General features: G+C 52.8%; 2 protein-coding genes across 28 annotated transcripts in view; one reads left to right on the plus strand and one right to left on the minus strand.

Moving 5' to 3' along the window:
* Window positions 1–18,730, plus strand: part of PAPLN (papilin, proteoglycan like sulfated glycoprotein) — a 37,594-nt gene extending 18,864 nt beyond the window's left edge. The window contains exons 15-27 of the mRNA XM_021099491.1: window positions 6,417–6,497; window positions 6,664–6,919; window positions 7,928–8,048; window positions 8,408–8,546; window positions 9,640–10,117; window positions 10,909–11,040; window positions 11,153–11,277; window positions 11,563–11,689; window positions 12,294–12,431; window positions 13,380–13,507; window positions 13,613–13,721; window positions 15,639–15,805; window positions 18,022–18,730. Of these exons, the coding sequence (XP_020955150.1) occupies window positions 6,417–6,497; window positions 6,664–6,919; window positions 7,928–8,048; window positions 8,408–8,546; window positions 9,640–10,117; window positions 10,909–11,040; window positions 11,153–11,277; window positions 11,563–11,689; window positions 12,294–12,431; window positions 13,380–13,507; window positions 13,613–13,721; window positions 15,639–15,805; window positions 18,022–18,302 (2,282 nt within the window). The 3' untranslated portion in view covers window positions 18,303–18,730. The remainder of the gene's footprint in view (window positions 1–6,416; window positions 6,498–6,663; window positions 6,920–7,927; window positions 8,049–8,407; window positions 8,547–9,639; window positions 10,118–10,908; window positions 11,041–11,152; window positions 11,278–11,562; window positions 11,690–12,293; window positions 12,432–13,379; window positions 13,508–13,612; window positions 13,722–15,638; window positions 15,806–18,021) is intronic.
* Window positions 20,513–22,917, minus strand: part of NUMB (NUMB, endocytic adaptor protein) — a 174,421-nt gene continuing 172,016 nt past the window's right edge. For all 27 annotated transcript variants that reach the window (XM_021099490.1, XM_021099479.1, XM_021099487.1 and 24 more), the window contains one exon: window positions 20,513–22,597. In XM_021099490.1, the coding sequence (XP_020955149.1) occupies window positions 21,882–22,597 (716 nt within the window). In that variant the 3' untranslated portion in view covers window positions 20,513–21,881. The remainder of the gene's footprint in view (window positions 22,598–22,917) is intronic.

The following is a 22,917-nucleotide window of genomic DNA, read 5'->3' on the forward strand; positions in this document are numbered from 1 at the left end:
GCGCAGGCTAGCAGCTACAGCTCTGATTCAAGCCCTAGCCTGGGAGCCTCTATACGCCATGGGCGTGGCCATAAAAAGCAAAATAAATAAATGAAAAGAAACAAGTGAATTTATATATTTAATAATGTTTTATTTAACTCAAAATATTTCAACCTAAAATTGATATAAAAATTATTGGATATTTTACATTCTTTTTTCACAGTAACTAGTACAGATTTTTATTTATTTATTTATAGGGCCACACCCAAGGCATGTGGAGGTTCCCAGGCTAGGGGTCGAATCGGAGCGATAGCCGCCTACACCACAGCCAACTAGGGATCCAAGCCTCATCTACAACCTACAGCACAGCTCACAGCAACGCCTGATCCTTAACCCACTGAGCGAGGCCAGAGTTCGAACCTGCCACCTCATGGACACTAGTCTGGCTCGATACTGCTCAGCCACGATGGAAACTTCCTTCACAAGATTTTTTTTAAGTGAAATCTTCACCATCCAATGTATTGTTTATACTTAACGGTTTATTGAAAGTTATGCATAGGTTACCTAGGTGTGCAGACGGCCCTGCATGGCGTTGGAGGGGGTAGTCGGGGCCCGGCTCTGCTCACTGATGAGCAGGACTCCGCAGTGTCATCCCGCCTCCCAGGCCCTTTACCTTGTGCCCTGGGAGCGTCACCTTGGAGAAAGGGCATCCGCATGGTCAGGGGAAAAGACTGAAGATTAGATTGTAAGAAAAGAAAATAGACGTCACATTTTGAAGACGTGTATTTCAGGCGCTTCATCCGTTTGTAAGACCTGCATCCGAAGGAGCTGGCAGGTTGCTTCTTGAAAGATCTCTGAATCGTGTGCAATTACTTGGTCGAGTAGGTCAGGACCCTGTCATGTGGCAGGTGGAAGCGAAAAACCCCATCACAATAGTCTCTCCAGCAGCAAATGAGCTGCGGTGAGCAGGGGAAAATGAAGCATACCAAGTGGGGGATGTCAGTCAAAAGCCAGCAGGGCCCTGAATTTCAGTTCTCCGGCCAGGCCTCCGAGACGTGGCATATCAGTGTGTGCAAAAAGGTCCTTGAGTTTACAGGGAACGGACAGGAGGGCTGTGGTGACTACATGCATAAAAATAATGCGAGACGACAAGCAACAGCAGTTATAGCTGAGAGCATTCTGTTTCTGAGCGACCAGGTGAAAGGGAAGGCACAGAATGGACGGTTCTTCTTGGGCCATGGTTTGCTACAGTCCCATTTCCAAATCATGATTTCTAAGGACAAGAATTAAAACACTCTTCTGTAAGATGGGTGATGTTTTTCCTGAGGTCGCTCCCCCTCTCCTTGTTGAGTCATGAACCTTGGTAATAACTCCTGCTACAGTCAGTGTTCTCTACCTCTTTGTTCTTTAAGGGATGGTTTCTGTGTACAAGTGTACAAAACGGTGAACTTTCAGCTTCATCTGTGTTATGGCAAAAGGATGAATTTCCTTTGGGGAGACGCTTGTTTTTTGTGAACATTTCTGTTATAGGATCGATTTAGATATTCAGTGTTTATTATTATTATTTGTTGTCTTTTCTCTGCCCTCATCCGCGGCATATGGAGGTTCCCAGGCTAGGGGTCTAATCAGAGCTGTAGCCACCGGCCTACGCTAGAGCCACAGCAACGCAGGATCCAAGCTGCGTCTGCCACCTACACCACAGCTCACGGCAACGCCGGATCGTTAACCCACTGAGTGAGGCCAGGGATCGAACCCACAACCTCATGGTTCCTAGTCGGATTCATTTCCGCTGCGCCACGACGGGAACTCCTCAGTGTTTATTATTGAGCATTGCTGTATGTCAGGTTGTAAGTACTGATTTCCTTATCTGTTTGGTTTATAGGTTAGACTAGACTAGATCATTTATTCTATGGACTAGATTGCCTCATCTTTATTACCTGAAGACGAGGTAGTCTTCTTTGTGCACTGTATCTTGATCAGTGTTTGGCACAGAGTAGGTAATACTTGTTGACACAAGCATGATCCCAGTGGGATATTAAGCCTTACCCCTAACTGAAGGGGCTTGCTGAACAGTGGTTAGTATCTAACCTAAGTAGCTTCAAGACTAACTTACCTTCTTCACATACTTTGTTTCTGGACAGTTTTCCCAGTACCATTTATGAATAGTTTACCAGCAGTAAAGACCTAAAGTATACCTAGGAATGAAGTAGTTCATCTCCAAGTGATGACACAAGGGCTCTGGTTTTATTTACTTTTTTCATTTTTATTTTTTTGTCTTTTCTTGAGCTGCTCCCACGGCATATGGAGGTTCCCAGGCTAGGGGTCTAATCAGAGCTGTAGCCACCGGCCTACGCCAGAGCCACAGCAACGCGGGATCGAGCCGCGTCTGCAACCTACACCACAGCTCACGGCAACGCTGGATCCTTACCCCACTGAGCAAGGCCAGGGATCGAACCAGCAATCTCATGGTTCCTAGTCGGATTCATTAACCACTGCGCCACGACAGGAACTCCAGGGCTCTGGTTTTAGTAGTTCCCTTTTATTTTTCTGTGATCTCTTGATGTACATGTTGTGTACACTTGTATACACACAATTACCTTTTTTACAAGATTTTGGAAATTGCGGAGTATTTATACTTTATTAATAACGATTACATAAAATACCCCAAAATATAAACTTAAATGTATAATTTACGTCAGTTCAGACGCTAAAATGTCATTGGGGTACTTGATCCTGATTTGGATGTCATCAAGTACACAGTTGAAAAAGTAGGTGCTTCTACCCAAGTTGTTCCAGACATACTGAGGTGTTTTCCAGTATATAAATCAAGTGTCAGTGTTTAAAATGAATTCTAACTCAGTACAATTTAAAATTCAGTTTCTCGGTCGCTCTGGCCACATTTCAATGCTCAGTGACTGTGAGACCAGTAGGGTTCCAGGACTGGCCCTTGGCCCTGCTTAGGGTTGGCGATGGGTCTCTCTGGGAGGGGGTGCTTTTAGGGCTGGGGCAACGCCAAGGGCCTTGGGCCTGCGGTTACTGATTAAATTTGACTAGTAGGCCCAGGGGAGCCTTTAGAAAGTTGTGGAGCTAGAAGTGACACCATGAAAGATGTTGACAATTTGACACCTGCCTAGGGTTCAGGCTGAAGTGGAGACAGTTGGGAAGCAGCAGCCTTGTGGGGAACAGGTGGGGAGCAGGCTGCAGAAATCAAGCTCCAGGGGGAGTGATGGGATGGAGGCCCAAGGTCTGGCCCAGCAGAGCCTGAAAAGATGGCAGAGAAGAGGCAGGTGGGCCTGGCAGGATGGTGCCTTTCAGGGCAACAGAGGGACAGCAGGAATTCTCAGGCTGGCTGGGGACTGTGCATGCAGGGCCGAGTGGGGCGAGATTTTGAATCAGCCTTGTGTGAGGTTTTGTCCCAGGTGGGACAGGCAACAAAGTGCAAACAAAGGTTTACTGCATATCTGCTAGAGTTTTCCAACCCCAAATTCTTATTTTTTTTTTTTTATGGTCATATATCCAAGGTATTTTTTTTTTAATTTTTATTATTTTTTTAAATAATTTTTTTTATTTTCCCACTGTACAGCAAGGGGGTCAGGTTATCCTTACATGTATACATTACAATTACATTTTTTCCCCCACCCTTTGTTCTGTTGCAACATGAGTATCTAGACAAAGTTCTCAATGCTATTCAGCAGGATCTCCTCAAATTCTTATTTTTAAAGTACCCCCTTGGAGACTGGCAAGATGTAGTCCATATGGGAATGGAATTTTCACTTTTTTTTTTTTTTTCTTTTTAGGGCCGAACTGGAGGCATATGGAGATTCCCAGGCTAGGGGTCAAATTGGAGCTACAGCTGCTGGCCTACACCACAGCCGCAGCCACATTAGATCCAAGCCGCATCTGCGATCTATACCATAGGTCACAGCAATGCTGGATCCTTAACCCACTGAGCAAGGCCAGGGATTGAACCCGCAACCTCATGGTTCCTAGTTGGATTTGTTTCTGCTGTGCCATGATGGGAACTCCAAAATTCTTATTTTTTATAACTTGATTCTACCATAGTATATGATTATTGTGGAAAATTTGAAAAACACTAACAAATAGAAGGAAGGGACCCCCCCCCCTTCTCTAGCAAAACACACACGAAGCACTCAAACTTTTGCTGTGAGCGTCTTGGGGGTATCCTGCTAATATTCTTTCGGGTATCATCTAAAACAAAATCCTGTTGTCCTAATTTTCTCTACTCAGCCTTTTGCATTTTTTTCTAACATAATGAAAAATCTAAGAACTCTGCTTTTTGTTTTCTTTAGGGCCGCACCTGTGGCATATGGAGGTTCCCAGGCCTAGGGGTCAAATCAGAGCTGCAGCTGCTGGCCTGTATCGCAGCCACAGCAACACCAGATCTGAATGGCAACTTGCAGCAAGGCCAGGTCCTTCACCCACTGCGTGAGGCTAGGGATCGAACCCACATCCTCACAGACACTGTGTCTGGTTCTTAACCCACCAAGCCACCACTGAAAGTCCTTTCTAAGAACTTCATGGAGGTGGTTAAATACCATACACCATAAAATCCACCCATTCCAATGGTGCAGTTTCTGATTTTTTTTTAAGTAAACTTACCAGGTTGGACAATAAGATGATGAGAAATTTTAATCATACAGGAAAGTTGAAGAACTGTGTAGTGAGCAGGCTTGTGTGGCCAACTTAAATATTTTGTTTTATTTGCTTTTTCATCATCTATCTCTTTTGTTTTTATGATGGGGTTTTTTTTTCTTGAGCTGAAATAATACCGTTAATGAACCATTTTAGAGTGTACACCGTGCCATTATTTGATGTGTTCATGGTGTTGTACAGCCAGCTCTGCTCTAGTTTCAGAAATTTTCATCACCCTATAAAAGCACCCTGTATCTGCTCGTAATCACTCCCCGTTAATCCCCGTCCCTGGTAACCTGACCTGCTCCGTGATCTCTGTGGCTTTGCCAGCACTGGGTGTATCATATGCAAGCAACAGCAGCCCTTTCACACCTGGCTTCTTTCACTTAGCAGAATGTTTTTGAGGTTCATCCGAGTTGTGGCATCCATCAGGACTGCATTCCTTCTGTGGCTAAATCACGTGCAGTTATATGGATGAACTGCAGTTTGTTTATGCATTCATCTGTTTGATGGGTATTTGGGTTTTTCCACCTTTGGGCTCTAATGAATAACGCTGCTGGGGACATGTACGTATAAGTTTCCATGTGGGTGTGTGTATTCCATTCTCTTGTGTTATGTAATTAGAAGTGGAATTGCTGAATTCCCGTTGTGGCGCAGGGGAAACGAATCTGACTAGGAACCATGAGGTTGTGGGTTCGATCCCTGGCCTCTCTCAGTGGGTTAAGGATCCGCGTTGCTGTGAGCTCTGGTGTAGGTCCCAGATGTGGCTCGGATCTGGTGTTGCTGTGGTGTAGGCCAGTGGCTGAAGCTCCTATTCGACCCCTAGCCTGGGAACCTCCATATGCCACAAGTGGGGCCCTAAAAGGAAAAGGGAAAAAAAAAGTGGAATTGCCGGGCTGTGTGCTAACTCTGTTTAACTTTTGGAGGAAGTGCCCGGCTGTTTTCACAGTGGCTGCCCCACTTTACATCCTCCCCAGCAGTGCAGGAGGTTCCGGTCTGTCCACATCCCACCAGTGCTTTGCTATTTCAGTCTTTCTGATTAAAGCCACCCTGGTGCAAGCGGAGGGGTGTCTCCTCGTGGCTCTGATTTGCGTCTCCTTAATGACCGATGATGGAGAACATCTGTTCACGTGCTTGCTGGCCACCTGTAGGTTGTCTTTGGAGAAGCATATGTTGAAGTTCTTGCCCGTTTTATTTTTATATTTTTATTTTATCTTTTTGTCTTTTCTAGGGCCATACCCGCGGCATATGGAGGTTCCCAGGCTAGGGGTCGAATAGGAGCTTCAGCCGCCGGCCTACACCACCGCCACAGCAACAGCAACACCAGATCCAAGCCGCATCTGCCACCTACACCACAGCTCACGGCAACACGGATCCTTAACCCATTGAGCGAGGCCAGGGATCGAACCCACAACCTCATGGTTCCTAGTCGGATTTGTTAACCACTGAGCCACGACGGGAACTTCTCTTTGGCCATTTTAAAACTAGAGTATCTTTTCATCAATCTAATGAACACGTTTGGTGTATCATTTTTTGTTTATGTAGTTGGGATCACACATAAATGCTGATTTTACGTGTGGCTTTTCTTTTTGCTGAACGTGTAACGTGAGCATTTTTGAAGACTCTTTTGCAACCCAGGAGGGGTGTTTATGAAAACACAAGTCTGTTCCTTTTCACGTCTGTGCTCCTGGCTCCCTCGGGGCCTGCCTGAGCAGTGGGGTGGGAGCCAGTGTTGGTGGGGGGTGGCCTTTGCTCTGCATCCTGACCGCCCCGGCTCCCTGCAGAGGTCCCCAGCATCCAGGATGCGCACACCAGCCCCAGGGACCCCTGGATGTCTCTGGGCCCTCGAGAGGCCCCCGCCTCAGGTGAGCAGCTGGCTGAGAGCCCCTGACCCTGGGCCCTGGAGAGGAGGTTGAGGGTGGGGTAAGTAGTTTGGGAGGGATGGAGAGAGGCAGGTCTGATGTGGACACAGAAGGAGGGGGAGGAGCCAGGTGGACCCATCCTGTGTCTTTTGCTTCCTCTTCTTTCTAGATTTCAGAGGCCAGAGGTGGGCACCCCGGGAGCAGCCGTCAGCTCGGGGTAACCCCAGAGGAGACCAGAGTCCACACCTGTTGGCCCGGGGCCCAGCCCCATCTCTGCAGCACCCCTCGTACCGGCAGCCCCTGTGGTCGGGCTCAGGGCCCCAGGACTGCAGACACAGCCCCCACGGGTGCTGCCCTGATGGCCACACCACGTCTCTTGGGCCGCAGTGGCAAGGCTGCCCTGGGGCCTCATGTCATCAGAGCAGGTGGGTGCCTCTGCCTCCTCACAGGTCAGAGAGGGAAGGTGTGTGTTGATGGCGGATGCCTGCTGGGTGGGGCAGCGTCACTGCCCAGAGAGGGCCGGGGGTGGGTTAGCAGAGCTCAGGAATGAGCCTCCAGGGGGTGTTGTCTCTGAGCTGCCCTCCTGGTGCAAAACTCAAGCCCTTGGCTTTCTCTCGCTGGGTTCCCTAACATGCCAAGTGAGGGCAAAACCCTTGCTTTCTCTGCAGAAGTCAGCCTGTTGAGATGTAGCCTGAGGCTCTAGAAGGCACATGGGGTATGTTTCTAGCTCTCAGATCCAAGCCAGGCTCCCACTCCCTCAGGGACTTGGGTGCTAAGGGCCAGGATTCTGGGGCCAGCAGTCTGGGGGTGAACCCAGCTCAGCCACCTACCAGCTGTGTGCTGGGTGACTCGGGGCAAGTTGCTTAACCTCTCTGATCTTGGCTTCCTCTGCTGAGAATTGGGAATGATGACAGCCCCTGGCCGGGTTACTGTGAGGATGCAACAAATCACACGGTGCCAGTACCTAGAAAGTGCTTGGACACAGTCCTTCCCCTTCCTTCCCAGCTCCTGGTTGGTGGAGGTGAAAGAAGATGCGGTGGGCTCCTTTGACACCCTCTTCTGCCCCCTCTCCCAACTGTTGCCATTTTATCAAAACTCCCTGGGGACCTGGCTTTTGGGCAGGCTCAGGTGAATGCTCCCCTCCTTGGTTTTGTGGTAAAAGTGTGAGTTGAGGACTTGTCAGTCTTAGGGGTTCAGTTCTGCTCACTGTGTTCCCGTCGTCCTCCCTGGGAGTCCCTAAGTGGCCCAGGGACATAGCAGAGATGGAAATCCATGCAATGGCTCGCCATCCCTGCAGGGACACAGGTCTCCCACTCGGACCCTCACTCGGGGAGCCCCAGAGCCTGCATCCTGGGATGCTGGAAGCTCAGGGCCCCAGGTAGGGTGGGGGTCAGGGCGGGTGGTGAGGGGAGGGCTCTGTGATCTCTCTCTAGGTTTGGGTGCTGCCCTGACGGGGTGTCTGTGGCTGAGGGGCCCCATCAAGCTGGCTGCTCGAGGTCTTATGGACGTGACAACACCGGGAGCAGGCCAGGGTCAAGAGCAGTGGCTTCCACAGTGAGTGTCTGGTCCCAGGAGGGGCAGGAGTCCAGGCCCCAGTCTGGTCAGTGCCCCCGTGACCCAGGCTCTTTGCAGCTTTGGCCTTGGAGGAAGGAGGTTCCCTGAAGCCTGCTGGCCTGGGCCATCTCTGGAGGGTACAGGGCTGCAGTGACAGGCCTGGGCTGGGGCTGTGGGGTTTGTCTGACATTCTCCTGGCCCCCGAAGGGCCCCTGCCGGGGTTATGTCCCATGGGTTCACAGTCCTGTCGCTCTCTCTTCCTGCCACCCACCCCACCTCCCATGCCCATCCCCGGCAGCCTGGAGCCCCCATCGAGCCAGACCTATTTCCAGCTTCCCAACCCTGAGCCTCTTCCCCAGGCCCCCAAAGCCCGCCAGCCCCAGGCCCAGCAGAATGAGCCCAGTGAGTGTCGGGCTTCCCAGTTCGGCTGTTGCTATGACAATGTGGCCTCTGCGGCCGGCCCTCTTGGGGAAGGCTGTGTGGGCCAGCCCAGCTACGGTGAGTGGATGCCCCCACTGTCCTACCTGGTGGGTGGGCTCTTGTCGCACTGTGCCCTGCGCCCCACCCAGAGCCAAAGCCCTTCCTATTGCATCAGTTATTGGTCATGTTTTCCACAAATATTTATTGATCACCTATTAGGTACCAGGCCAGAGAACAGTGCCAGCTTATTCTCGGGTCCAACAGTCTGTGGCCACCTGGCTGCTTGTGGGAGCTGGGGGAGGGTTGTCAGTGGTGATCTGTGGAGAAGGAAAAGGAAGGTCTGTCATGCCCCTGGGGCTCAGCCCCCTCCAGAGGCAGGGCGGTCAGTGCTGGAGGGAGGGCTTTGAGGTGGGAGCACGGGGTGCAACAGGGACCATCATGGGGTCAGTCAAGCGGGGTGGGCTGGTGGGCTGAGTCTGCGGGAGGCTGAGCACCTGGATGGGCTTTAAACAGTGGCCAGTCGTGCTTACGTCTGGATATGGAGAAGCTGTTCCGGGGAGGAGGGACTTTTTAATGACAGCACCTATGGCAGGGATTGAATCTGAGCCACAGCTGTGGCATTGCCGGCTCTTTTAACCCACTTTGCCTGGCCGGGGATCAAACCCACACCTCAGCAATGATCTGAGTTGCTGCAGTGGGATTCTTAATCCACTGTGCCACAGTGGGAACTCTAGGAGGGTTATTATTACAGGCAGGCTGCGAACTAGAGAAGGTTTAGAAGCTGGTAAAGGGCCCTGGGCATCTTGGCAGGACTCTGGGGGCTCAGGGTGGGTCCTGATCATGAGCTAAGTACAGTAAGGTTTAGCCCTGGGCTTGCTCTTTGTCTGTGTGTAAGGGGCCTGGGTCAGGTGGGGAAGGGGCATGCGGGGGCCAGTCTAGGGAGCTCACTGCCCTGACTCTCTGGAGGTGGACGGGGCTGGTTCTGGAGGCTGCTGAGGTCCTAGCCCGGGGCAGGTCTGGGCAGTGAGCAGACTTCATCCCCCAGGCTGGTCAGGAGTCAGGGCAGGGATGTAGGCATGTAAGCTGGGAAGGGGCTTTGTTCCTAAGTCCTGGGCAGCATTTACAGCTTCATTGCTGGGCCCTAAGACCCACATCTTCCCTGCCCCCTCAGCATACCCTGTGCGGTGCCTGCTGCCCAGCGCCCACGGCTCCTGCACAGACTGGGCTGCCCGCTGGTACTTCATTGCCTCTGTGGGCCAGTGTAATCGGTTCTGGTACGGCGGCTGCCATGGCAACGCCAATAACTTCGCCTCGGAGGAGGCGTGCATGAATAGCTGCCGAGGACCTCAGCATGGACCCCGCCGATCTGGGCCTGGGGCCTCTGGCCAGAGCATCCACAGAGATGGCGGTGGCAGTGGTCCTGGGGGCCAGCAGGAGGCCGGCCGGCATGGGACGGGGCCCAAGGTCCAAAGGAAGCCCTTGCCTTCTGGTGGCCCCTGGTGGCGAGACCGAGAATCGGGGCTGGGGGCCGTGGACCACAGACAGGCCTTTGGAGAATGGCACCAGGGCCAGGAGCTTGGGCCCAGTGCCCCCGGACTGGGCAGCGACACAAGACGACACGTGCCACCTTCCCACAGCAACTCCTACAGGTGAGGCCCACCTTCCCCAGGTGGGACTGGGGACCAGGACCCAGGCCAGGGACTGAGCCTGTTGGAGCTAAAACCCTGAGGTCAGCTGGGCCTCTCTCCCCAGCCCTAACCTGGACTCTTCTAAACATCCCAGCCGGGAGGGCCTTGTTCCGGTCACTCTGCAGATGGGGAAGCTCAGCTTCAGAGACATGAGGCTGGCCCAGGGCTGGGCAGTCCGTGGAGGGTGGTGCCTGGATCCCGCATCCGATCTTGCTGGCACAGCCCAGAGCCTGCCTAGTTGGAAAAGCTTATGGGCTTCATGACCTTTGACAAGTCATGCAACTTCTTGAAGCCTCAGTTTCTTGACCTTTAAAATGGGTGATATGATCTCTCAGGTTTAGTGTGGGTCCCTTTTGTTGTTACTGTTGTGACTATGTCATATTAATGAGAGACTTGGGAAGATTAAAAACAAAATAAGTGAAACAAAAATTTGAATTCCAAAGGGATCAGGCATGTGTTTAGTCCCTGACATGAAGCTGGCGTGGCTGTCTCTCCCCCATCTCCGTGCCCCGGGCTCTGTGCCTACACCACACTGTCGCAGGAATAGGCTGGGGTAGCACTGCCCCGAGGTGTGGCGCAGGGAGGCCGGATTCCTGAGTCCATGGACTTTGGGAGCTTGGCTTCCTGTGGGACCCTTGGCCCTGCACGTGCCCATGATGAGATGGGCACCAAGCTTTCTGTGTGGGACACAAGGCTGGAGGGCTGGTCCCTGGTCCTGGCACTCGTGCAGACCCTCCCTCCTGCCTTGCCAGGATTGCCCTGGTGGGCTCGGAGTCCTCCCTGGTGCAGGCAGCCCTGGGGCAGGTGGTGCGGCTCTTCTGCCCTGATGACACCTCCTTGGACACCAGGTGGCAGAAGGATGGGCGGCCTGTCTCCTCTGACAGGTGGGTGTAGCCTGCTCTCCCAGAGGATCTCCTGGGATGGAGGGTGAGTGCGGGCGATGGGCTGACTGTAGCTCCCAGGAGCCCGGAGCTCAAGCCCCCTCCCTTCGTTCAGGCACAAGTTGCAGCCTGATGGCTCCCTGGTCATCAGCCCCCTGCGGGCGGAGGATGCTGGCATCTACAGCTGTGGCAGCACCAGGCCAGACCGTGACTCTGGGAAGATCCGGCTTCGCATCACAGGTCTCTGTCCCCACCGAAGCCCAGTGGGATCATGTGGGCCCCAGGGTGTGGGTCCTGGCCAGGAGGGTCTGAGCCAGGGTGGCCCCACACTGAAGGGTTAGGGTGCTCCCTTGGGCCAAGGCATCCTGGTGGCAGGGACCACGTGCTCCGGTTGGGCTGGGCCGGGGTTCTTGCCCCTTGTGGCCCTCATTTCTCCACAGGGCCCCTGCTGGCCTCATGGCCCACCCCTCCTTCCACCCCCCTTTCCCCACAGCTCACCCCTTGCTTCTCCTGGCCTCATGACAGGGGATGACATGGCCGTGCTGTCTGAGGCTGAGACAAGGCACTTCCCTCAGACGAGGGACCCCAGCCTGGAGGGGGATGCTGGGAGCCTGGGGGCCGTCTCCTCCTCGCACCCACAGCCCACGACCAGGTAACAGTGCGCAGGGCTCTCCTGCTCTCAGCCACCGCCCCCACCCCTGAGGCCCAGGGGTCAGGGAGGCCGTCTTGTGGAGGGGGGGTGGTCTCCAGGCCAGTGCGTGCTGTGCACGCTTGCTGGCCCCTGCTTGGGGCTCTGCAAGGCGAGGACTAGAGAAATACGGCTCCCTGAGCTCGGTCTCTTGAGGAGGAAGGAGACCCCTGCCCAACCTCAGGCGGTGAGGTCGGAGCAGGTGCGTGGGCCAGGCCTCAGGAGCTAAGGGAGCTGAAGAAGGGCCATTTACAGAGGGGATGCAGGAGGCTGGAGGTGCCCAAGTCAAGGACCTAGTGGTAGATGTGCAGGGCAGGGAGGGGATGGTTGGAGATTCCAGGGGTGAGGGAAGACGAGAAAGCTGGAGGTGGCTTTTAGACTTGGCCCCAGATAGTTACCGATGATGGCATCCCAGCCGGAACAAAGGGGTGATGTCAGGAAGCTGAATCTGGCCGGAGAGGAAGAAGGGGCCTATGAGGCTGCGCAGAGGTCTTGTCTCCAGGCATGACGGGTGTGGGGGAGGCAGTGGCAAGGACCCCCTCATGGCTGTGGGGTGTCTGTCCTACAGGCTGCGTCTGGATCGGAACCAGCCTCGGGTAGTGGATGCCCATCCAGGCCAGCGGACTCGGCTGACCTGTCGCGCTGAGGGCTTCCCACCTGCAGCCATTGAGTGGCAGAGAGACGGGCAGCCCCTTTCTTCTCCCAGGTTTGTTCAGCTCCTCTCCTCCCCACTGTCCTGCCTCCAGCCTCACCCCACCCCTCACATGGTTGGTGACATTAGCCAGCACTTGCTCTACTCTGATGGGAAAACAGTGAACAAGAGACTGAACTGTATCTCCCTCTATTTCCAGTAGACTCACGTTCAGCTTTCGCCCACACACACAAAAAGGGGGGTGGTGGATTTTATTAACCCTTAAAAAAAAGTTTATATATTATGGCAAAAAAAGGAACCTGAACTTAATGCCACCCATTGGGAGAGGGAGCTTCAGGCATCTCCTCTGGTCAGTTCTGAGCAAGGCTCCAGGGTGTCTTGAGCGATGGGATTGCTGGGTGTAGGGCTCCATGGACACAAAATGTTTGGGTCTCTGGGCCTTTCCAGAGGGTGGATGGTGCACACAAGTAAGAGGCCAGCAACAAAGGTGACGGCTGAGGGAGGAAAGGAGACAGACACATTTCTAGCTGTAATCATAAGAGCTGACATTTATTGAGCCTGTACTGCGGATTGAGGCTTGTTCTGCAGAAGAGCCACACTGAGGCAGCTACTACTTTATCCCCATTTGGCACACACAGAAGCTTAACACTATGCAGCTCCTAAGTGGCAGAACCAGGACTGAGCCTAGTAAACAAGTGTAGCAAAAACTAGAAACTCAAGGAGTTCCCTGGTGGCTCAGTGGGTTAAGGATCTGGTGTTGTCACTACTGAGGTGTGGATTCCATCCCTGGCCTGGGAACTTCCATGTGCTGTGGGTGCAGCCAAAGTAAAGAAGGCATCTTCCCAAGCATGCCCACAGGTGGAGGGCCTGAAGGCCCAAGACTGACCCCAATGACCAACAGGGACAGCTCAGCCTCTCATCAGGGCAGGGGAGACCCTGACCATCCCCTGCCCCTTGCTGGGCGCCTTGGGATGGAGCCACCTGACTGTGCTTGGTTCCCAGACACCAAGTGCAGCCCGATGGCTCTCTGGTCATCAGCCATGTGGCTGTGGAAGACGGCGGCTTCTACACCTGTGTCGCATTCAATGGGCAGGACCGAGACCAGCGTTGGGTCCAGCTCAGAGTTCTGGGTAAGGCGGCAGTCCCGAGTGGGAGGGCAAGTGTGGCCAGTGGCCCTGAGGTCCGATGGGGCGGGATTAGCAGAGTGGTTGATGGTGCCTCCTCCTTGGGCCCAGGGGAGCTGACCATCACAGGCCTGCCCTCTACGATGACGGTGCCAGAAGGTGACACGGCCAGGCTGCTGTGTGTGGTGGCAGGAGAAAGTGTGAACATCAGATGGTCCAGGTAAGGGTCTGTTCCCGGCAGTTTGCCTCCAGGCCACTGAGGTTGTACAGCCCGAACAGAGATGGTCCACCTTTCTGCAGGAGCTCACGGTCAACACCACCTTCATCCTACTCCCGCCAGGGAGGGGCTGCAGAACCCTCATCCGCAGCCATCCCTACCCCATGGGATGGCTCTCTTCTGCGCTGGTCGGGCTCCACCAGGGTGTCTCAACCTCAGCCCTGGTGACATTGCGGATCTGACAACTTTGGGTTGTTGGGTGCACTGCAGGACGTTTAGCGACATCCAGGCCATCTGTCCACTAGATGCCAGGAGCATGTCCTCCCACGTCATGGCAACAAAACATGTCTCCAGATGTGCCAAATGTCCCCTGGGTGACAAGGCTCTCTGCTGGGCTTGAGAACTGCTGGGACTCCTTGCAGCTTTGGGGACCTCAGTGGTCTTTTACCTCAAATCTGTGGTTTTTTGCCCCCTTCCTCCTTGCAATGTGTCAGGACTAGGCTGGGCTCTGGGGAATCCTGGGAGGCAGTGATCTGAGCCCTCCAGAAACTCCCAGGCAGGGGACGGGCCCATGTCCCCCAAGCCCCGGAGGAGGTTTGCCCTAAGCATGTCTGTGCATAGAGGGCTGAGGCTGCTTCCCGTCTGGGAGAGTCAAGGAAGGGGTGGCCTTGCATCTGAGGGAAGGAAGGATATTCTCGATCCAGCCTCAAGGGTGAGGACTGGAGAGATGCTACCAGGGTGGGATGGAGGGAGGTGGCCGCCTCGGTGTGGCTTTGAAAGCGGGGGAAGCAGCGGGAGCCTCTGCTGCTTCTCAGCTGGTGCTGAGCCCCACCCTGACCAGGCCTGGGTCTGCCCGAGGCAGACATGTTCAGGACACCCCTCTTCAAGACAAACATAGAACCACTCTCCTCTGACCCGGGGTCCCCCCTGCAGAGCCCGGCCTCACAGCGCGTGGCCCCTCCTCAGCCCTCGTCCTGGGGCCTCACATCCAGCCCCCACCGTCCCACGCCTCCCGCGTCTCCTTCCTGCCTCCCTGGCCGCTGCGTCTGTTTCCCTGGCCCACTCCCCTCCTCACCCTTGTCCCCGACAGGCCGGTCTACTCGAGGACTGTCCCTGGGCCTCAGTTTGTCTTGCTCTGACTTCCCCTTGGACAGCCGCATAGACATGGAGTTTCTGGGACCCTCAGTGCTGAGACACTGCCTGGGTCCAGACCTCAAACCCGATGCCTCCTGGCATCTCACAGGCACCCCACCCCTCACCCCGGCCCTGGCTCCCCCTGGGGGGGAGGCCGCCACCATTGCCCAGGAAGCCAAGCTAGAAACCTGTTACCTTGGTTTCTTCTTCTCCCTGACCTGTGACCCTCGCTCCAGCGCCTCGTGGTGCCGCCTGTGTCGTCCTCCCGCCTGCGCTCAGGCAGCAGCCGGCCTCGGCCTCCAGGCTTCCGCTGCCCCGCCCAGACCAGTGAGCCTTTCCGAGTGCTTAGCTCACGTTCCTCCATCACCCCCAGGACCCGGTCCGGACTCCCACCCAGAGCTGAGCACGCTTCCTCCCTCACCCACTCTCCTGGCTCTGGCCGTGGCCTTCCTTCAAGCCCCCAAGTCCCCCCACCTCCCCGTCAGCCAGGCCTTGGCCAGCCGTCTTCCTCAGGAAACGTCCTTAAAAGACCTTTGCTGATGAGTGGGGCTCCTATGGGGAAAAGGGGCAAACCTGTAACCACTTAGATCAGTTGATGTGAGTTCACCTCACCTTTGCGCTATTTTGCTTTGACATTATTTTACCGCTTTGGTACCCAGGCCCCTTTCTTCCTTAAGGTGAGGGGCCATGAAGAGGGAGTCATTGGCTCTGGAATGGTCCTGGGTTCCCTCCTCTCCCTGGCCTTGGGAGGGCCAGCACAGCTTCCCAGCGTCCTCTCCCCTCTAGGAACGGGCTGCCGGTGTGGGCCGATGGCCACCGTGTCCACCAGTCCCCAGATGGCACACTGCTCATCCACAACCTGCAGGCCAGGGACGCGGGCTCCTACACATGCAGCGCCTACCGTGGAAACCAAGCTGTCAGCCGCAGCACCGAGGTGAAGGTGGTCCCGCCGGGTAAGTAAAGGCCTCTGCTTGCCCTTGAGAGCTGGCTGTGTGCCGCAGAGCACAGAGGTACAGGCTCTGCATCTGGGGAACTCTCATCCGTACCGTGCCTCACTCCGCCACTTGCTGGTTGTGTGACTTGGGCAAGCCAGTTGTCATGGGGCCTGAAATAGCCCTGGGAGAGAATTGCCAGGGCCTTCTTCCTGTGCTGGCCAGCCTGCAGCCAGGGCTGTAGCACACCAGAGCCTGTTACACGGAGGGTGTCAGTTCAGGCCTGGCTGCTTCCCGTCTGCTGGGCTGAGGGTGGAACTGGCCAGGCTTGAAGTCTGGTAGAAACGTCGCTTAGTGAGTGGGACTGACAATGGGCTTTTGGTCTGTGAGCTCCTTGAGACTGTGACTGTGGCTCACGTTCCGGGGCCCAGCCCAGTGCTCAGCCTCACCAGGGGCTCAGGTTCTCAGTGACTCAGTGCAGGTGTGCGTGAAGGCGTCCCCTTGGCAAGAGCGCCATCCTGCAGGGCGTCTAGCAAACAGACCGCTTGTCTACATACTTCCCAAACTCGTGAGACTTGAGACAGGCCAGGATGCAGACTTAGGTGAAAGAGAGCTGTGAGGAGGACCCAGATAGGCCTGTGGGTGATTAGCTATAGACATGCCTAGCCGGGAGGCCTGCTGTAATCAGAAACTTGGTTGCTGCTGAAGTCTGGTAGGGCTCCTGATGGAGTGGTGTGATGTGACCTGCCTCCGGGACACGACACTCACGGGCTCGGTCCGACCACCTTTCTCCCACCCCGTTGGATGAGTGTTGTTAATCTTTTTTTGGGGGGGGCACCCTTCTTGACTAGAGGCTGTCTCCCTCCCCTCTTTAACCGTGTTCGATCTGTTGATTGGGCTGCAGCTATCTGCTCTCACCCGTTTAAGCTTTTTGCAGTGTGTCACTGCTTGAGGCTGCCTCCCTGTGCCCTGTTCATGGTTTGGTGGTGTGTTGGAATCAGTGTTAGCGTCACTCTGGTGTAAGGGACATACTGCCACTGTGAGGATCTCTCAAGCTTTCTGCCTAAAAGCTTTTGGTGAGAAAGTATTGTAGGTAAAACATAAAGGGTCACTCACTTTTCTAGATGAGCAGGAATGAGGGAGGCTCTGGGGCCGGTTAAGTGCCCTTATTTTAGCCATGGTTACTACATCCCAGCTCCTTTTATCATCTCCATTTCAATGAGGAAACCAAGGCACGGAGAGCTAAGTGACAATTTGTCCAAAGTCCCCCAGCTGTTAGTGTGAGAGCCAGGATGCCACTCAGCACGCCCAATGTCGGTGTGAGAAGCCCAGGGGCTGCAGCGGCTGAGATCAAGTTGATACCAAAGCTATGATTTTTAATTAAAAATAAGCATAAATGGCTTTCTTACTCTTTAGGTAAATGTTGGTCGTTTGTACTCTTGTCATACTGTATGTATCAAGCCTTTGTAAAACCGTTCGCTGGTTTGGTATGGTCTTTTAGTTGTATTTGGGGAGGGAGCGTGGAGTAGGCTTTGCCCAGTCCCATGAGGTCTGATTTTCAGGGAGGTGCTGCTCAGGCCTGAGTCAAGCTGTCATAAGAGCCCCTTCTAGAAAGAAGAGGGAGGGTAACTAGCCATGGCAGTCCTAAGATGAAGCAGCAGAATGAAACTCACAGGGATTTATAAGATACAGAAGAAGCTCCTAGTAAGTAAATTCAGAGCAGAAGGCAGCCGGTGTTTTGTGCTCTACGCAGTGTCAGGTTGTCTTCCTATGACCTCACTGCTTTCCCCGGGGGAAGTGTTGGGGCTGTCAAAGGCACAGAACTCTTGAGGCTGGAGGAAACCAGCAGTGAGAGAGAAGACAGCTCAGAAATGTGTGTAGGAATGATCCTACTCTCTCCTCTTCCCAACCCAGAGGCCAAGGCAGTTGTCCAGCTCTTTAGGTCTCAATGGTCAGGGCAGGGAGTTAACGTCCAGAGATGTTTAATCACCCAGTCAGTCACTGTTTTGGAATCTGAGAGCACCGGGTGGAAGCTGCCTGCTGAAGCAAGGCCAGCTGCGGGTGAAGGGATCCCCCTGGGGGTATACTTACAGGTGTTAAAGGGTTAGAGGAACTGCACCCTTCTCGGAAGCCGGCAGTTACAGTGCTGCTTTCCTTGTAGGAAATGAGATTGTAGGTGAGAGTTTTCTTCAGCACACACGGCTTTCTTACCACCCACTCCCCTCACTGTCTTGCAGCACTGGCCACCCAGCCGAAGGACCCCAGTAGGGACTGCGTCGACCAGCCAGAGCTGGCCAACTGCGACTTGATCCTGCAGGCCCAGCTCTGCGGCAATGAATACTACTCCAGCTTCTGCTGTGCCAGCTGCTCTCGTTTCCAGCCTCCCGCTCAGCCCATCTGGCAGCGAGGACGAAGGCTTGCTGCAGCCCCAGTTCCGAGACAACGTCTAGGGCTAGGAGCGCGGGAGACCGGCTCTCGCTCTCCCCCGTCTGGCTGGCAGAGGCAGTTATCCTCCTGATAACTGGCCTGTCCAAAGCTGCTCCAGCTGTTGGGCAGTCCTCAGCAGGGTCTGCTTCCCTGACTTAATAACCATAGCTGCCTGCTGAGTTGTCAAGAATCTATTTGGATAATTTCCCTCCAGAATTTCAGTTATATAGAATCAATTCACTGTGTTTGAAAGCAAACCAGGGTTCTCACTTCATTTATAAAGCTAGGTGGTGGTGGGGTTTAATGATCTCAAAGTTAATTCCTATCTCATACAGGAACACTAGCTCCTGTTGTGTCAAAGAAGCATTCTTTGCTAGACTAGATCTCATGTGGGGTCCAAAGAGCAATTCATTGCTCAATCTCTCCCGGCCTTCTAGGTAGTACAGCAACCAGCTTCCAATCTCACCTGTGCGGCACCATTACCAGCTTGGTGGGTGTGAAAGCTCTTGGCAAAGGGGATACAATGAAAGGCTCAGGATGGGGATCCAGGATGAAAGAGCAACTGGTGCATCACCAGCTGAATATGAAGAACTAGAAAAGCTCTTTCCTTTCACCAGGAGGCTGAAGCCCTCCTCCCGAGGCTGACAAGCCGGGCCATGGGAGCTGGGCCCGCTCCGCGCAGGGACCGAGGAGCCTCTCCTCCTTAAGCAGGAATCTGTGATGCAAGGTACCTGCTGCCAGATAAAAACCAGTCTATTATTTAAAACAGCACCAGGGAGTTCCTGTCATTGGCTCAGTGGAAATGAATCCCACTAGTATCCATGAGGATGTGGGTTCAATCCCTGCCCTTGCTCAGTGGGTTAAGGATCCAGTGTTAGCATGAGCTGTGGTATAGGTCGCAGAGGCAGCTTGGATCCCACATTGCTGCGGCTGTGGTGTAGGCTGGCAGCTGTAGCTCAGATTCAGCCCTTAGCTTGGGAACTTCCATATGCTGTAGGTGCAGCCCTAAAAGGCAAAAAACCAAAAAAAACTAAAACAGCACCAGCAGGATGGGGGGTACCAATGGAGGGGAGGATGATGTAGTAACAGGGAAGTAGTTTCTGAAATGGTCCGAGTTGGAAGAAGTCATTCTTCCTCTCTCAGAGCCTCTTAATGCTTTGCTGCTAAAACAAGAGGCCCAGTTTCAATGAGCCCCTGAGTTCCTTTCCACTTTAACCTTGTTCAAGTCTTCCAGAGGACTGGCCAGGCCTAGTAGCAGAGGTCATTCTGGGACTCAGGAAAGATTGGCATTACAGGGGAAGGTGACTTTTATTACCAGCACACTGACTAGAAAAGAGATCCTGAGTCATGGGCAAGTGATATTTCTTGGTCTACCTCTCATTTAACAAAAGAAACGGGCCAGGGCACAGACCTTTTTTCCATTTAAAAAAATGGAGTTCCCGTTGTGGTGCAAGCAGAAATGAATCTAACTAGGAACCATGAGGGTTGTTGGTTTGATTCCCGGCCTCTTTCCACGGTTTAAGGATCTGGCGTTGCTGTGGCTGTGGTGTAGGCTGGCAGTAGCTCCAATTAGACCCCTAGGCTGGGAACCTCTATATGCTGCGAAAAAAAATGGAGGCCTGTTTTCACTTACCATGGCTGGTTTTGCTATACAACTTGGAAAAATAAGGGCTGCTTTCTTGCAGTCCCCTCTTCTCTAGTTAAAACTAGTATTTGGCCAATTGGTAACATCTCAGAAGGAAGTGTGAAGTTACTTAGCTCTTTGTAGAACGAGTCACAGGGTCATAGGCTGAAGTTAGAGTAGAACTCAATCTAGACCAGAGGTTTTCAACCCACTTCCAATACTGGGAGCTTTTTAAAAAGTGAACCTGGGGTTCTACTCCCCCGATTTTTATTTAGTTGGTCTGGAGTATGGGCTGGGCATGAGGACTTTGAAAGCTCCCAGATGATTATAACATGCATCCAAGGTTGCAAATCACTGCTTCGACTCCAGACTTCTCAGAATGTGAATCTTGTTCCAATGCAGATTCTGACTGCTAAGTTTGGGTGGGGCTGAGGTTCTGGATCGCTAACCAGCTGCTCCATACTTTGAGCAGCAAGAATCTGCCATTAGAGATGCACTTAGGAACAACCAAAGCCTAAAGTATGAATTGAAGAATATGGTAGTCCAACAAAAGATTTTCCAGCCATTAAACTAGAGATCTGTGGCAGCCGTGATGGAGAGAGAACAAGACCAAAAAGAACCAAAACTCACTTGCTAATAAAGAAAAGGGGAAAGAATAGCTCTTCATGGCCAAAAGCTTCTACCACGAACATTTATTTTTGTTAAAGCAGATTATAAATTCTCATCAGTACAAATATATATAACTTACATTTGATTGTAAGGCCAACGTTCAAAAGTAAAAATGAGATGGGATCTCATGTTACCAGAGGTCAAGTGGCTGCAACTGGCAATGGGATGTTCTGCTCGCCACAGGGGAGAGGGGTGGGGAGGGACACACACACACACACACAGTGCGAATAAAACCAGAATCTCCATCCCTACAACACTCATGGGAACAAAACAAAGGACAAAACAAAATCCACCAACACCTACAGGACAAACCAACACAGTAACCTGTGTTCCCCTCTGTGGATATGATTATGTCATTGTCACTAGTGTTAAAGGATTAACAGAAGGAAACTGCAGCAATATGTAAAAGAAAATACATATTCTCTAGAGAGTAGATTGATTCCATTAAAATAATGACATTAGAATTTCATTATAGGTTTAAAACCAGGACAATACTGCTCGCTCTTTATTTAAAACTACAACCTAGTGACTGTATTGGTCAAAAGCGTGATTGTTGTTGCAATGTGCTACTTACAGTGAATGATACCAAGCCAGCCAGGGATCCCGTCTGCAACTTCCAGCCCTTCCTCTTTTTACTTCAATAGGCATCAGTGATAAATCAATCTTATATACAATTTCTTACAGCTAACCCTTTTACCTTTGGCAAGATTACTTACAACTCATACAACTTTTTAATATTGAGAACTATTTAAAATATTCTAAATGCATAAAAATAAAGATTTTGGCTTTTCGATATATATTTATAATATTTATTTTTACTCAAAATGGAAGCTCAACTTTACCCCAAAAATATAGCTCTGCTGGGCAGCTACTGATGTGCCTTCCTGGGAATTCTGGCAGCACAGGCTGCCTCTCATTCCCAGCCCAAGCACAGGCCACTCTGTTCTTGATCTGTAAGAAGAGTCTAGTATTGAGAGAGGAAGCAGGTGAATGGCCTGAAATTTGAACAAAGGGAGGTCATTTTGCTTCCCGTTGTGTTTTATATTCCAGTAAATGTGCTTTGAATACAGATTCCTGTTCAGATACTTCTGCCTCTCTGCTGCCAGAGATTTATAAGGGGCTGAAGGATGAGGGGGACAAAGGGTAACATTTCCTTGACTTCTTTAGTCTAATTGCAAGAAGCTCTTCTCTAGGAATGGTTTTCTCCACTTTCACCAATCGCCTCCCTCAGCATTCTATGTCTGGACATGCTCCTTGGGACCTTTGGGATCAGTGGAAAGTGTACTGGTTGGGAACGCAAAGTTCCCTTGGCTCCTCTGACCTCCATGCCCCTCCCTTACCTAAGTAAGGACAAAATACATAAGCCATAAGGACTGCTTAAAGTTCAATTTCGAAAGTCTTCTGTAAGTCACTGGAGAAAGGGTTGGTGGGGGAGGGGTTAGTACGCTGCTTGGACTTGCTTTCTAATGCAGCCCACTGGGCTTCGAAAGGATCCACGGGACAGGTGCCTGCAGGCACCTCTGTGCGCTTGTCTCCTGAAGCCAACCTGCCATCGTCTACACCATTGAAAGCTGCAGAACCGTTGAGGTGCTGAGCAGGTGGCTTAAAGAAGGGACTGGCAGTAGCACTGCTTGTCTCGTACTGTGGGAATGTCTGCTGCTTGACCAGGCTGGGAGACTGATGGGGCTGGGCAGCCTGGGGGTGGCCTGCAGTGCCAAACACGTTGGCAACCATCTGGGAGGGAGTGATGCCTACCACAGGCACATTAGGGGCTGGATAGGGCATCCCATTAGCCACAGGATAGGACTGGGCAGGGACAAAGGCTGGCTGCAGGGGTGGGACCACACCCACTGGCATGGGCTGAGAGGTGAGGAATGCATTTCCTTGGAAAGGTGGCGCTGGCTGGGAGATGGCGGTAGGTGGAGGAGGCTGGAGAACTGGCTGCAGAGGGGCAGCTGAGGCCTGGGGCTGCTGAGCCCGGACGCTCTTGGATACCTCTTCCAACCAGCGGTCAGCCTCAGAGGGAGTGCGTCTGTGACCAGCCTGGAAGAGACCTGAAGAGACAGCACCAGAAGATTGACCCCACTCAGTCCCTGGAAAAAACAAGAGGAAGACAGAGGAAGGAATCAGAGTCTTTAGGGGCTTCTTTCTTCACCTGATAACCTTGGTTATTTGAATGATCCTAAGCTGTGGAAGGAACAAGCCTCCCGATGGGATATTTTGAGGATTTGGTAGGTGGGAGGAAAGCCTCTTATTACCAGCTGAGGAGAGGACGAGCTATGGCTCAACTGCATCGAACCAAGGTAGCTGGCTGGCATCAGAACCCCACCCCCCAAGCCCCTCTGCTGTGGCTCATTCATAGTCTAGAAGCCAGCTTGCACATACTCTAAAGGGCCCGAGTAATTCACCTTCT

The sequence above is a fragment of the Sus scrofa genome, chromosome 7, assembly GCF_000003025.6.
Source record: "Sus scrofa isolate TJ Tabasco breed Duroc chromosome 7, Sscrofa11.1, whole genome shotgun sequence".
NCBI classification, from domain to species: Eukaryota; Metazoa; Chordata; class Mammalia; order Artiodactyla; family Suidae; genus Sus; species Sus scrofa.